This window comes from Monopterus albus, unplaced genomic scaffold (genome assembly GCF_001952655.1).
Source record: "Monopterus albus unplaced genomic scaffold, M_albus_1.0 scaffold76.1, whole genome shotgun sequence".
Lineage (NCBI taxonomy): Eukaryota > Metazoa > Chordata > Actinopteri > Synbranchiformes > Synbranchidae > Monopterus > Monopterus albus.
Window position 1 is genome coordinate 2,065,586 of NW_018127956.1, and position 14,698 is coordinate 2,080,283.

A 14,698-nucleotide genomic window follows, 5' to 3' on the forward strand; every position below is an offset into this window, starting at 1 on the left:
CTGTTACCCACAGCAAACTTGCAGTTATTTTGGGAACTCTCATCTCTCCACGGTTCTCTCTATAGCAGTGTGTTGACTTTCTTCTCAAACACTTGTGATGGAAGGCTTATTGATTCATGGACCTGGACATTCCCTCCCCGTGTGGACACAAAAGGCTTTGTTTGGTTAAATTGGGTTTGCATGAAAAGACAGAGGAATGGGAATGGAAACAAAAGCCCTGCAAGTTTCGACTCAGACTCAGAGTGAGGATCTCAGACTGGCCCCATCTCTTTAGAGGAAAAACTTGTGTCTGCTGCATCATTATCACAAGGATATAGACCTACAAAATGTGGAACACTGACCAGTCTGGATTAAAGCTGGATTAAAACATCAACAGAAAAAGATGGAGCAGTATCTGGTGTATGAAAAAATGTAAAGAGTCCAGATTATCACTATGGATACATTAAGAAACAACAAAAATCCATGGGTGCTTTATGAGACAGAAGTGCCACACAGCAGGTTTTGGTGAGTTTTCTTTTTCTTCTTAGTCTGTCCTTAAGTAATTGATGTTGATAAATAAAAATGGTTGCTGTTAATTAGCTGTATAACTGGATACATGAATGGAAAAGCCCGTTTTTAAAACATTGTATATACTATGATGTTATGTAAGCTGTACCTCAACATGCACAGCTTTCACAGTATTCATCAGCTCAGCTCTCTTCCCGTCAAATAAAAATCTGAACTCCTTATATAAAGTCAAAGTTGAAACGTTGACTTTTAAATTCACAGTTTCTCCACTTAAACACTTCAAATAGTGCCAAGGACCTCTTCCATTCTCCCCACGCAGCTTCACCACAAACTCTTTCAGTTCCTTTTTCAGCAACACTTTTATTACTTAATTATTCTATGGCTCTGTTGGTTGACTGTGAGAAATGTGTATGATGTAAAGGACCGTGCACATCCTGATGGACTTGGAAAAGGGCTCACAATGCTGAGACATGTGACCTATTGTTGCAGTCTGTAGTCTCCCTGAGCAACAGGGCCACACAGGAGCAGCCGGTGGCGAGGAACACATTAAACTTACTGACCAAGTACACACATTAACACTCACTGTTCAACTATACATCTACATTATACATCAAATATACAGTATATATCCCTTATACTTATCATGTGTCTCAGATTAATATGCATTATATGAGACTTCATAATGAGATTTTAAACTCTTGCATTGATCAGGAGTGTGTTGTCCCAGTTCTGCCAGTCGGGAGCACTGCATTCATTCTGAAGTGAACAGTTGTCAACAACAGGGCAGAATGAATAAACAGCTCACAAAGCAGTCACGAAGACTAAAATAACTGCTGCAAGGACACCAAACTGTCCCTGATCAGCGTTTGGCTGGCTTCAGTCCTCTGTGTACACGCCTAGCCACAGTGTTTTTAACACTTACTATATGTCCTGCACATTTTGACCCAGCTGTACAACTGCACACACAATTCACCTGAGGAGCTGGCTCGGGGCTGCAGTCATAAAATTAAGAATAGCTCCCAACTTAAGAGCATGCATGAAGTTATGACCTCCTTAAAGAGTCACAGGAGTAAATGACCTGCTCCTGGTGCTCTGGACTCCTAAATCAGCAAGTATACAAAAACAGCAACAGCATTAAACATGGCTAATGATACTGATTTTATGAGGGGTCATCTCTGTTTGATTTTTATTTACAATGCCATTCATTATTGGTGTTTACCTAACAAGCAAGTTAAAACTTCCAGTTTCTGCACAACTTAAACTGTTCCTTTAACATCTTTTCTGTAGTGATCCAGCATGTGGAGTCAGTCCTGCAGAGAAACTGAGCCCAGAGCACATGCAGCGCCTGAGAAATGCATTTACTGGTGCAAAAGCTGGAGTACAAATACAGGAAGACAGGCCAAACGGAAGGAGCACAAGTAACAGAGGAGCAAATAAAGAACATGGGATGAATCTTGAGGAGTTTCGGGACATTCTGAGGTCTGTGATTGGTCCAGATTTTGAGGACACATGGGCTGAGAGATTCTTTTCTGAGGTAAAGTGAAATACAGAAAGTCCCGGTAAACGTACTGATTTAAAAAAGAACAGCACACAACCTACATTACAGCCATTATACAATATAATATAGCACATCCCATCAGCAAAAAGATACTGTGCCACCCAAAATTTAGGGTGCTTCCAAATCACAGAGGTATACAGGCACTGACCCCATTAATGTCTCCATATCCAGGTAGATATCAGTTGTACAGGACAGGTGAAGTGGCAACAGTTGTGTTCCTACCTGCTTCTAGAGTACACTGAGAGAGAACGCGCCTCCATCCCTGCAGCTGCTCTCCTGGACTCCCAGCCACAGATCAGACACTGCTCTCACAACAAGGTGGGAATCCACTGGCCTCACTCTGGTAAAGAGGGTATGGCATATCTTTCTAGGTACAAAGTTTATACACTTTCACTTAAATACCCACCATAGTTTTGAGTAGAGAAAGAGACTGCACCCACTGCCCAGAGATGGAGATACAAAGGAGCTAGTCGGTCAGTCATTAAGAGCTGCTTCTGCTATATTTGTATGATTTGCTAATGGGTGTGTTTGTTTTCACATTCTCCCTGACATGTGTTATATTGAATTAGCAGCTACATTAACTTAGATGTGAAACATGCCACTCACAGTGACAGACTTATTATGACCACATAGTTTTATAGAGCTTTGTGTGATCTGTAAGCTATTTTTAAATTCTACGGCCTACAAGTTCACTGTACTGTTCAGATATATAGTCTTACCATAAATTTACACATATGTTCTGCTAATATTGTATGTGACCTGCCCAGCAATAAAGTTAACATTAGCAACCAGCTGGTGAAGATATCCAATGTTAGCAAGCTAAAAAAGTCAACAGGTCATTGTCTTCTGAAGTTGGCAGGAACCAAAACAAAGCTAAAAAGAAAAGTAGAGTTACAGCACATTTATCGGATGGCCAGAGATACAACTTCAGTGAAAAGACAATGTTGTTTTGTGCTGTAAGTGCAGCCTTAGGTCAATTAGCCAGCTCTGTCAGCTCGTTGTGGCTTCTTCTGCCCCCTAGTGGCCAAAAATGAGAAGACTTTGTTTGGCTGTTCCCTGGTCAGAGATTTTGTCTTGTCTTTAGGAGCATTTTGAGTAGCAGGAAGAAAAACACAGGTTCTACTAATTACACATTGCCTGTAAACAACATTATTTGAACCAGTGTTTTTTCTATTGTGACTTGTCAAAACGTTGCTGTATTTTATTTATTTATTTATTTATTATTTTTTACTTTCTCCAGAACTCACCAAAGTCAGTCAGATCTTACACACAGGCTTTGATAAATAAATAATGCTGGTATGTCAGTATAAAACTCGTAACAAATTCAGCTGTTCTTGCAGCTCATGGAGAATAATGGCGCTAAAGCTATAAGGCGAAGGAATCTTGTTACTGATTGCTCCAAAAGTGGGCTGTATCACAAGTTTACTTATTTTATTCATTTATGTTTTATGCAATTTTTTTTTCTATAAGTAAGTGCTTTATTCCTGTCACTAACCTTATTTTATACTCCTTGGTATGCAGCGGGAGCCAACAGTGCGTGTGGTTGCTGTTTCCCATCCTCCTCCACTCCGCTATATTAGTGTCAGTAAAGGGGGTCAGATCACTGTCTGGAACAGCAGCCTACACATCCTCAAAACTGTGGGGGTGAGTGACATCATAGCACTGCTTTTGCATCCACACAGAAATACAACACACTCAGAATGTGTTTTTTACATGTGCTTCTCAGCTTGCCGGCGACCCAACAGAGGAAGTGGCCAACACGAGGAGGTTCAGAGGCTGGACCACGGATGCTGTGTATATGGGAAATGTTCACAGGGTTGCCATAGCGACCGACTGCAGGGACTTGCACTTTGTCAATGTCTCTACAACAAGTGTATTTGAGGATGTCCACTTGTTTGGTATACGTCATTGCTAACATGTAGTAAAGTGTACTAAGTTGATTAATAAAGCTGTACAAATGTTTCAAATGGTAACTGTCTAATCTTCCTTTGAAGGATTCCGTAGTGTCCTGACTGCTCTCTGTTACTGGTATGATGTCCAGGTAAGGCCACGATTTCTTTAAAATCATGTTGTTTGACAGGGTAACTCACAAAGCAAATAATTCATCAGTTCATGTCATGTGGCTTTTCCCTCCAAGTGTCCAGAGCGCCCTCCTCTGCTGCTACTGGGGGATGAAAAAGGAGGCGTCCACCTCATGAGGTTCTTGAACCACTCTAAAGGTCTTTTTAAGAACCCATCAAAGAAAGACAAAGGCCTACAGAGGATCTTTTTCCCAGTAAGCCTGAGAAACCACTGAGATAGTTATGGGTAACTGTTTTGCAAACAACACTTAAGAATTTATTGTTATTTAACAGGACCTCAGTGAACATAGCAGCATGGTCTCCTACCATCACATCCCAAACATCCATCAGAAACCAGTCACCAGAGTGATGTATGAGTCCAGTACCAATATCATCATGACATCATCAGAAAGTGACAGCACCTCTGTGGTCTTTATGACAGTGACAGTAAAGCGGGAGCCTTACATTATAAAAATTAAGCAGGTAATTCACCTCGTGATGTTACTGTGCCTGAACCGATGATAAACTGTAAGTTGTTATGTATTGTCTGTAGCAACACTTACTATGAATTATAGCTCATTCTTACATTAACATTAAACATTAAATTTGTATAATGCATGGAATTATTGAACTGATAACAAGACCCCAATTTCCAGAGAGACATATCCCCACTAAAGATGGGTCATGTCCTCAGTGCTTTTTACCCCTCTGTGGCCTCGGTCCCAGCTCTACATATTAATGCTGTAAGTACTGGAGAGAACATATGTTTTCAGAAGTGTATTTCTAGACTTCATCTTAGAAACAGCAGCACGAGAAGATAAAAGCTAGTGAAAATTATTTGAAGTTACCCACATTTGACATGGATTAAGGTCATTTGGACACTTAGGAGTCACAGCGCTCTGGTCTGGGTGACACAGACCCAGCTGGTTGGGTCAAGGTTTGGAAATCAACCGTCACTTCTGAAAACCATTTAGATGGAATAGGCGTGTCCTTATATGGCATATACTATATGACTTAACTCAGTGAATTATCTCTAACTGGTTCTTTTTAGAAGAACAAATATGAGATGGAAACATACGGTGGCAACCAGTGTCACACTAAGTGTAGAAAAGTAATGCTGTTGCACAAAACATTACAAAACTGGGTGCAGATGCTTCCTGTTATACATAGTGGCTTTTTTGAACAACTACACAGTAATTTTATATTCCAGTTATGTGTCTGGACATTTTAACAATGGAGCCACCCTTAAAAATTCCCCAGTGCAAGCTAATGAGATCAGCTAACTTGGTTTGTGTGTGACCGGTAGCCAGACGTTTTTTCCCCAAAGTACAAAGACATTAAACACAGGTTCATGAAGATGTCACTTCATACCAGAACGTTCTCTTTTAACTTAGGAATGTTGGTATTTTTGTGTCCTTTTCAGGGGGTCAAATGTTTTGACTACAATGCATCTTTGCAGCTGATTGTCACGGGAGGTTGTGACCGAGCAGTCAGGCTGTGGACTCTATATGTGACCACACATCCTGCAGCTACACTGCTAGGTCACCACACCAGCATACTGGATGTTGCAATCTACCAACCTGTTCAGCAGATCTTCAGCTACTCCAGAGATGCGGTGAGTCAGTTTATGATGGTAAACTGGCCTGACAGTGGGTCTGTGCCATGACAAATTACTACAAAAACAGCCTATGTTTATTTCATGTTTCAGGAGCTGAGGGTTTGGGACATTTCCACCCATCACTGTCTGAAAACTGTCCGCCTGCGGTTCCCCTGCCTGCAGCCAGCCCAAATACCAGAACATGGCAACTTCCCTTTCCTGTTACTGAGCCCTTCTTTTCTTGAACACACACAGCCTCATTTAGTGGTGGGATGCAAAGATTACCTGGCACTGGTCAATCTTGCTCAAACAAGAAGAGGAGGGGGTGGATGGTTGCCAGATGAAGGAAGTGAATTTGGACCAGAAATTCCAAGTGGTCCTGCTCTCTCCTGTGCTCTGTACAACCCCACTCTGAGACAGGTGGTGACTGGACATACCAACTCATCTGTGTCGCTGTGGGATGTAGAGACAGGGAAGAGGAGGCTTCAGATCTTAAATGCTCATGGGGAAGATGAATTGACCTGCATGACACTAGACTCCACCCACAGACGACTGATCACTGGGGCTCGTAATGGCACCATTAAGGTTGAATACTATCAATTCAGAAACACTGTATACGCCTTCACTGGTAAAACTACCAGTCAATCACATCAATGATAGAAATATAGCACATTTTTGTTCACGCAAATGGTTATGACGATCCATCGTCTGTTCGTCTGCTACATTAATAGCCTATTACCTTTTAGGTTTATCCTAATCACTTTGATTTAGTTTTCTTATTCTTTTTTATTCTATTTTAGTTTCCTAAATGCGATGGCATTCAATACTAGGTGACAAAGAAACAGTATTTCAATTTTCTGTATGTTCTGCACATATAGTGAATTGACAATGAAAAAAACTTTGATCTTAAATATTACATAATTCTCATTAACATTTTGTTTTGGTTTTTTTAACCAAAAGTACTGCCAGATGGGCAAAGAGGTACTTTTAGCTGCAGCATAATGCTAGTCCCCACCCCAATGAGGCAAACCATGCCAGGTAGCCACAATAACACATTCAAAAAAATGAATGCAATGATCATGCTGCATGCATGACATAAAATAACTATATTTGACCAACATCAATTATAAAACACCATAATCATGTTAGTTGTATTTCAGCAACAATTTGCTATTGTTTTTTTCAGTTTTCATTCATTATTACTGAAACATAATTCTTATTATTATACTTACTACTTAACAAGCATCACATTTTGACTCTGGCAGGGGTGACAGTCCTTGGCGCCACCCATGTAGATACATGATATATCACATACATTTTATTTCGCATGTATGAGAGCAGTAAAAAGGAGTTTGATAATGAGAAGATCCTCTCTCTGACCACTCCAAACAGGTATGGAACTTACTAAATGGCCTGAATCTGCACAAACTGGAACCTGTCACCAACACTGAAGTCACCGGGGTGACATGTCTTTGTGACAACCAGCTGCTGGCTGTGGGGTGGAGCCAGCAAATTGCTCAGTATGACATTGCAGGTGCCAAGGTAAAATTAAAGGTGCTTTAAATTTATAATCCACTGCAGTTTTACACAGAGTAACTTAACAACAGGGTGAAAAGCAGCACTTCATTACCTTTTCTGCTGCCCCCATGACATCTGCACCGGTGTTTCTGACGTCCACCATGCTGAACTTCCACATTTTAAAGAGCTGACATAACACTGTAGCCCAGATACGTAAACAAAATCAGTAAACCAGAGAAGGAAAAAGTGTTGCTTTCCACAAGGCAACACAAACAGTTACATTATTTTAGTCTTTTTGTAAACTGTCTCAAGTGAAGTGCAAAGAGCTTTACAAACACATGCCTGTGAACACAGCAGAGCCTGCTAGTTTACACACAACTTCTGAAATGGATGATATTCAGTCTTAACACTCCATATAAATGTTTCCATAGGATCTGTATGTGAGAGCACACATGTCGTGGAAGTCCAGCGGTGTCCACAAATCAGACATCCTGGCTGTCTGTCAGTGCTCAGTTCTGGGCGTCATTGCCACAGCAAGTCATGATGGAAAGGTTGTTATCTGGAGGCTGGAGACACAAGGACCACTGGTCCAGCTACAGAGAGAGATCCAGGCAGGGTAAGATGACACAGCTGTGTTGTCACTGAGTGTTATGTACTGCTGTTGTGTGTGTCAGATATGATGGAAAAAGAGATGCCATTTATTATCACAGCTGCCAGGGAATTTCAGGATATGTAACAAAAAAAATGCTTCTGAAAAGAATCATTAACCTTACCTTTAAACACATTTATTTCTGTTGTAAAGTTGAGCATTTGAACATGGGAGTGTATGGGGACTGACTCCCTTTTGGAGCCAGCCTCAAGTGGCCATTCAAGGAAATGCAGATTTTGGCACTTAACCATTTGCTTCATTTCTCAGCCTTGGAGGTTGCTGCCTGGTGGGAACCGACATAGTCTTATTTTTGTTTTTTGTCCTTCACCTTGTGAACATGCAGAGACATGCCTCCTGTAGACAGCCTCTTGTTCCTGCAGCACCGAGCGGGCAACAGAAAGTTGAGAAACAGAGGTGTCCTGGTGTCATCGCAGGCTGGCTGTCTGTCCTTTTGGAGCATCACTGGACAGACTTCCACTTACGGTGAGTGGGACACTGAAGAAGTTGCAGGGGCCGCTGATGTGAGGTCATTCAGAAAAACTGTGATGTAAAATATATAAATGTAAAATGAACTCTCACACCATGAGTAAGGTGGAAGCACTGAAGTGTACAAATTGAGAAGCAGCTGTCAGTTTTAATGATCCTCCTTTAAGATGGATTTACATACAGTCAAAAAAGTAGCATTTAGGCTGAACTGTTGACTTGGCCTCCTGCCACTACCACTGCTGGCAGCCCACAGCTATGTCGCTTTCCACATCCCATCTGTGTTTAGTGGTGTGGGATTCATGCACTGTGGCCGCTGCATATGTGTATACAATGGTGTATGAGTGAGCCAGTGTGCGTCTGTGAGTGTGTAAAGGTCAGTATATGTCTCCATGTGGAAATTTCAGATTGTGACATAACAAGGAGATGTGTGTCATAACAGAAAGCATTAAAAGGTAGAAGTATAGCTCTCATTTAAGTCAAACAGTATTCTTGAAGTTGGCACAAATCTGAATATTAATAGATTTGCTTGCATTCACCTTTGGGTGAACCCGTTGTACTCTCTGTGGGCCTTCTACTGCTTATAAAAACCTCCAGGAGACTACTGTTAAAACAAACTAAACATCTATTGTAGACTTTACTTGGTTTCTTGTTTGGAAAACTGTGGGAGTACAGTTCAGATCATTCTCCTTACTCCAGGTCAGTTCTATGCTCCAGAGCAGCCAGAGGAGCGTGTGCTGAGCCTGAGCTCAGATCAGCCTGAAAACAAAGTCCTGGTCTCAGGTGACACAACAGGCTGGCTTCAGATCTGGGACATCTCTCACTATGCAGTGGACATCCAACACAGGGTGAGCTGGTGAGAAACCAAGGAAAACAGTGTAGTTGTACTGTATATTTCCATGTACGTGAAATATTCCTTTTCTCCACAGTCATTCTGTGAGCAGCCTCCTCTGCTACAGCGCTGGAAGGCTCATACGAGAGGGTTAGTAAGTGTGGAAGTGCTCAGGGTGGCTGACAGACTGCTTGTCCTCACAGCCTCATCCGATGGCTCTGCTGGACTGTGGACAGAGGGCGGCGATCATGTGGGCTTTTTTGGACAGGATGTGAGGTGGGACATCACCGACCCAGCTACTTACCAGAGGTGAGACCGATGAGTTTACCTCAAATAACAGGAAGGACGAAAACTATTAAGATGGTGCTCCATCAAATTATATTTAAGTACATGAAACAAAATCACAACAGAAAAGAAATGAAAACATATTTTACTCACTGGCTAACAGATCAACTCTCTGTATTGCTCAGTAGCATGCTAACTCTTCCATGTTTGGAGAATCATGGCCATGGAGGCCATAAATGCTAAATATGACTGCACTCATGCAGCCCGTGAAGCAATTCAAACTGTATAATCTTTTTGGGGATTAGATTTAATCCTGCCAAGGCATACTGTAGTAGCATGTCTTTGGCACATCAAGACTGCAGGACACGGGTACAGGATATGTCCAGACAAGTAATATTGTCAACAATCGGCCCCTAATTTTATGTGCCATATCTAATATGGAGATTCCTGTGTAGAGGAATGATTCATGGGTGCTTCCTCCCAAAAACCTCATGTGTTGTTTCTGCAGCCCTTTCATTAGAAACTTCAGTTTGGTTATTGGTCGTAAATTCTGGCTTGGCTTAGGACGTTTCTGGGTGCTTTACGGTATTACTGTCACATGTTGGGTAAGATGGACCATAAAATGGAAAAGCTGTCTGAAGTAATTTTACCAAAAAAGTGCAGTTAAAGTGAAAAACATGCTTTGGTACATGTAAATACTTCAGAATGGCTGCATGTATGAATCTCTCTGAGGAGCAATATCATTATAATGTTAGGGTTTAACTTGTCAAGACATGCTTCTGATGGCCCCTGTGGCCTATAAATGAAAACACACCACATGGATGGTTGTACTGAAATTTAAATTATTGGTTGTGATGACTTTGTGTATATGTGTGTGTATTTTTAATGCTAACATGCTTAACTAAGATAGTGACCACAGTAAACATAATATGCGCAGTAACACTGTGACCATGTTATCATACCAATGTTAGCAGGAGTGCTGTGCCTAAATACAGCCACACAAAGCCATCACATGTTTATTAGCGCACGTGTAAATCTCCCAAACTTGCATCAAAGAATCCCCTGCTGTTCTGACTTGACAAGCAAATATTTGTAAACTCTTTGTAGTCTAATGTTACCAGAAATGTCTCCAGCAATTCAGATGTCAACCCCTTATCATTGTAAAAAAAGATCTGTGCACTCTTATTAGCTTGTACATAGCAACAAGCATCCTCACAGCTACTGGACTCAGTGACAAAATATCATCCAGCAGAGATCGCTGAACTAAATCTAGTTCCAGGATCTTGACATTAACCGGAAAACCTAAAGTAAATAGCATTGTGTTTAACTGGATTCCCTTCAGCAAAGGAGTAATATTTCCTGATTCTGATACCCCCACAGGGAGACACAGAACAACCTGAGAGAAGACATGTACGAGGAAGGGAGGACTGAAAGTGCCAAAGTGGGAGTTAGTGAGGTCAAAAGTCAAGAACCAGATCCACCAAACAGATGTCAAACTTCACAGGAAGAATACTGTTGTGAAGGTAATTATTCAGTACAAATGTGTTCGGAGGTGTTGCACACACACACACACACACAGCTGGGGAGACGTCCTGTCCCCAGCTGAGGCCTGCTCTAGTTACATTTGGCTGTACAGTACATTGTGAATGTCCCTTTCACTAATTATCAGTCACTCCTTCTACACATGTGTGTGGATGTGTGAAGCTGCTGCTGAAAGTACTGAATCAATAAAAAGGAGTTATATGTTCAGGTTAGGATGGCCTTCCAAGGTAAATTAACCTGACACTCTGATTCAATCATGTCCAATTTCCCCCACATTATAAAGAGACGTGCATTCAGAGCATTCTTCACATTCTTCTCCTGTGAAGTCAGTTTGGGAACATTTGAGAAATGCTCTGCTCCAGAGACTCACGCCAGATTTTTATAAGTGCATAAATGTTCAAGGTTTGTGTATCTGCAATACATTTCCTGGGCTTTCCTTTCACTGTCTGCCAAAATAAACAATTAGCTGTGCTGTCTCTGCAGCAACACCCGGACAGACACACACACACACACAAATGAACTTTTTAAAAATGTTGTCTCTTGTCATCTGTTTAGCTTCATCCACCAGCCCTGCAGAGAATGAACACGAGCAACCTCAGCAGCCCATGGTAACCTACAAACCCACAGTCGGCAGCTGATGAGTGCTGAAATCATTCACAACCACATTTGTCATTCTCATTTTCCTTGTCTTCTATCCATCCCTCCATGCAATCATCATCTGTGCATGCGCGTGTGTCAGTATCTGTGTGAGGACTCTTCGTGTCATGAGAGGAGACGCCTGTGTGATGACATCGACTACCGTAATCACTGTTGATTGGCTGAGTTTGCCCCATCACAGTCTGGTCCTCCAGGTGATTTTGGTACTGATTACTCAATCCTTTCCCTTCTTGTGTGATGAACACCTGATCTTTGTATTCTATTGAAGCCCAGTGACTGTAATAACTAATACATCCTCCAAGTATTTAGTCTTTTTTCATTGCAAAAATGAAGCAGCTTAACATCTTGGAAAATGTACATTTTCCCCTCTTTGGTAATGTGACTTTCTCACTTTCACTCTCAAGCTTTGACCCTCTTTGCTTTATTTTTAATGTATTTTGTAAATCCTAAAGGGAGTGTTTATTGTCTTCGGTGGTAGTCTAGGCCTGTGAATATCCAGCCAGCACAGAAAGACTATAAAAGGCTCACTCAGTTCTGGTAGAATGTGGCGGTGTGGTTCCACTTCCTTTTGGTTCAGCGCTGTGGCTGCAGAGCTCCAGTCGGGTCAAAGCTGCCCAAAAGAACGTGAATGATGGGAAGGGACAATGAAAGAGGAATCAAAGCAGCAGAAGAGGGATACTGCCATTTTATTTCAGTTCCAAATGGTGGGAACAAGCCTGATTTCTTTTATGTGCAAGTTGGCCTGGATGTCTTTTCCACTTCTTTCTTTATTGTTTTCTTTCTTTTGATGTGTCCTTCATCCTCTCTCTGTCTCATTCTCCCAGCTGTTACCTTGTCCCTTTATGTTTGTGGCCTGGATGTGGAAGAGGCTTCTCCTCTATCCATTACATGAGAACTGACTGCTGAGAGGTCAGAGACTGATGTTTTAGATGCTTTCTGGAGAAAGAATGTCAGAAATGCCTTCATAATGCTGCTCTGTCAGCTCCGCTGAATATTTATGAAAATAGTTTTTTGAACTTCAAGCTGAAAAGTCTGTTCTTCACTTTTCTCTGTTTTAAAATTCATATTTCTTTTCCAGGAGACACATGTACTGAGGATTTATGCACAATCTCCTAGGTGCGGTATCAGACTGGGAACACAAAGCTCACAGCATCTGGAAGGAAAAGTGAGCTACATACAGAATCTGTCCAGTTCGATACGAACTAAAATACAGACATCAACTCAGTTTCCTGATGTTTGGTCCATCGTACTGATTCCATATCTTCTTTAAAGCAATAGATTTGATATTTTGGGAAATACACCATACACTGAGATTTAGATAAGAAGATTGATACCTGCAGATTAGCTTTGCAGAGTAAATACGAGCTACAGCCAGCAGCTGCTTAGCATAGCTTAGCATTAAACCTGGAAACAGGGTTGAACACCTCTAAAACTCCATTATTAACACATTCAATTTTGTTTGTTTAAACCTTAAAAAAGACTGAGTGTTGTTTCCACCCTAGCTCCTGCTAACCAGCTGCTTTCTATTTAATAGACATGAGTTATTGGTCTTATTTAACTCTGTGCACGCAAGCAAGGGTGTTTTCTAAATGGCAAACTTCTGCTTTGAAATCATTTTATTAGGCCATGCTTTCTTTGCATTTGTGCAGCAGCAGTTTCACATTACCCAGACTGTTGTAGTGCTTTTATCAGCAGAGTGAAATTTCCTGATATTTGAGACTTCTGGGTCATTCAGACAGACAGACAGACAGCTCAACACGAGCTACCCTGTACTTATCACCACAACTCTGCTGAATTGCAATTGGTGATGCAAGACTCAGTGCCCGATTTTGTTTGTTTTCTTTCCATATCTGATTTTTCTTTCTTTCACTTCTATTTGCCTGCTCATCCCTAAAAAAAAAAGGTTATTTTAAGCACCGGTCTGGATGTTTTAGTGGGGGAGGAAGTGAGCATAGAGTCTTTTCTCAAGTTCTCGGGCATAAATACAAACAGACAGAGCTGGGACAAACCATCTAAATCATTTAGAGTGCTTTTTTGACAACACAGTCTTACCGAATTCCACTAAATGCATTATGTTGTCGCAAATGTCTTGTATCTGCTCATGAACACACTCAGTGGTTTCTTTATAAGTGATTACATTTTCAACTAAAAGTACTTTTCTCATGTGCAGTGGAATAAAAAATAAATAACATTCAAGCATTTCTCAGTTTGTTGTCACTAAGGGTCTACAGTGTGACCTGTAGTAGTGGGATTTCAGTCTGTTTGAAAATACATCAAGAGACAATGTGCAGCTGACAAAAACTTAAAATAAAAACTCTTCCAGTTGTGAAAAATGTGACTTCTGCCTGCCTAAAAGAAGCTTTTTTTAAGATCATGCATTTGGGTTAAGACAATAACTTCTCTTGAGTTTGTAGTTGGCGTCTTGCAGGGAGAAGTCACCCACTGTGTGTGTAGAGGCAAAGGTCTTCTAAAGATTAGTTTCACTAATTTCCAGCATCAGCAACAGCTTTTCTCAGCCTGTTTTCTCTTCACTGAGGGTAAAAAACACCCCCCCCCTACCAACACACACACACAGATGACAGATGTTCCAAAAGGCTATGATAACAACAGCACAAATATAGGCTAGAAAATGCCCCTCTGAGATCTTCATTGCTTCACTATAAAGCTGCTTAGGTCTTTTACAGCAGACCTGGGCAACAAGCAGTGAACCTACTTTATACACTGTATATTTTCACAGGAATCAGAAAGGGGGAGAGTAAAGAAAATGGAGCCTGTGTACGAGGGGTGGTGTTATTTTTTCCTGCGTGTTTCCTCATCTGAAGTTGTGCAAGAACCTGTTTTTTTTTTAGCACTGCATTTCTGTACTTGTGTCTTCGTGTGGATCACTGTGGCAGGGAGAAAAGTGAAGGGGATTCATTTGTGGGAACTGCAGCAAGAAGGAAAGTGCAGCTGGGAATTTTTGCCCTGGAGCGAGACAGTCTGGAGGTCTGTGGTGAAAAAGGCAGGGAAA

The 14,698-nt window shown here is 41.3% G+C and overlaps 1 protein-coding gene across 8 annotated transcripts; it reads left to right on the forward strand.

Moving 5' to 3' along the window:
- The first annotated feature begins 68 nt into the window (after positions 1-68).
- LOC109963506 (WD repeat-containing protein 49) lies at positions 69-13,917 on the forward strand. Of its 8 annotated transcripts, none has more exons than XR_002275413.1 (19): positions 70-504; positions 1,795-2,041; positions 2,237-2,383; positions 3,587-3,709; positions 3,792-3,963; positions 4,060-4,106; positions 4,203-4,340; positions 4,420-4,608; positions 5,549-5,740; positions 5,834-6,307; positions 7,115-7,264; positions 7,672-7,856; positions 8,233-8,372; positions 9,072-9,220; positions 9,302-9,513; positions 10,870-11,012; positions 11,587-11,639; positions 11,771-12,597; positions 12,767-13,917. XR_002275413.1 is itself a non-coding variant. In XM_020606076.1 (19 exons), exons 1-18 carry the CDS (start codon positions 434-436, stop codon positions 11,843-11,845), a joined length of 2,907 nt encoding a protein of 968 aa, XP_020461732.1. In that variant the 5' UTR covers positions 70-433; the 3' UTR covers positions 11,846-11,891; positions 12,513-13,917. The 8 variants fall into 8 exon arrangements, 7 of the variants coding, with proteins under 7 accessions (XP_020461736.1, XP_020461732.1, XP_020461735.1 ...); XM_020606076.1 differs by having other exon boundaries at positions 11,771-11,891; positions 12,513-13,917; XM_020606079.1 differs by having other exon boundaries at positions 11,771-11,891.
- The last annotated feature ends 781 nt before the right edge of the window (positions 13,918-14,698 follow it).

Coding starts and splice junctions, on each gene's coding strand:
- LOC109963506 (XM_020606074.1), top strand. CDS start 434: ATGGATACATTAAGAAACAACAAAAATCCATGGGTGCTTTATGAGACA. Junction 3,710..3,791: donor ACATCCTCAAAACTGTGGGG/GTGAGTGACATC, acceptor TGTGCTTCTCAG/CTTGCCGGCGACCCAACAGA. Junction 7,857..8,232: donor CAGAGAGAGATCCAGGCAGG/GTAAGATGACAC, acceptor GTGAACATGCAG/AGACATGCCTCCTGTAGACA.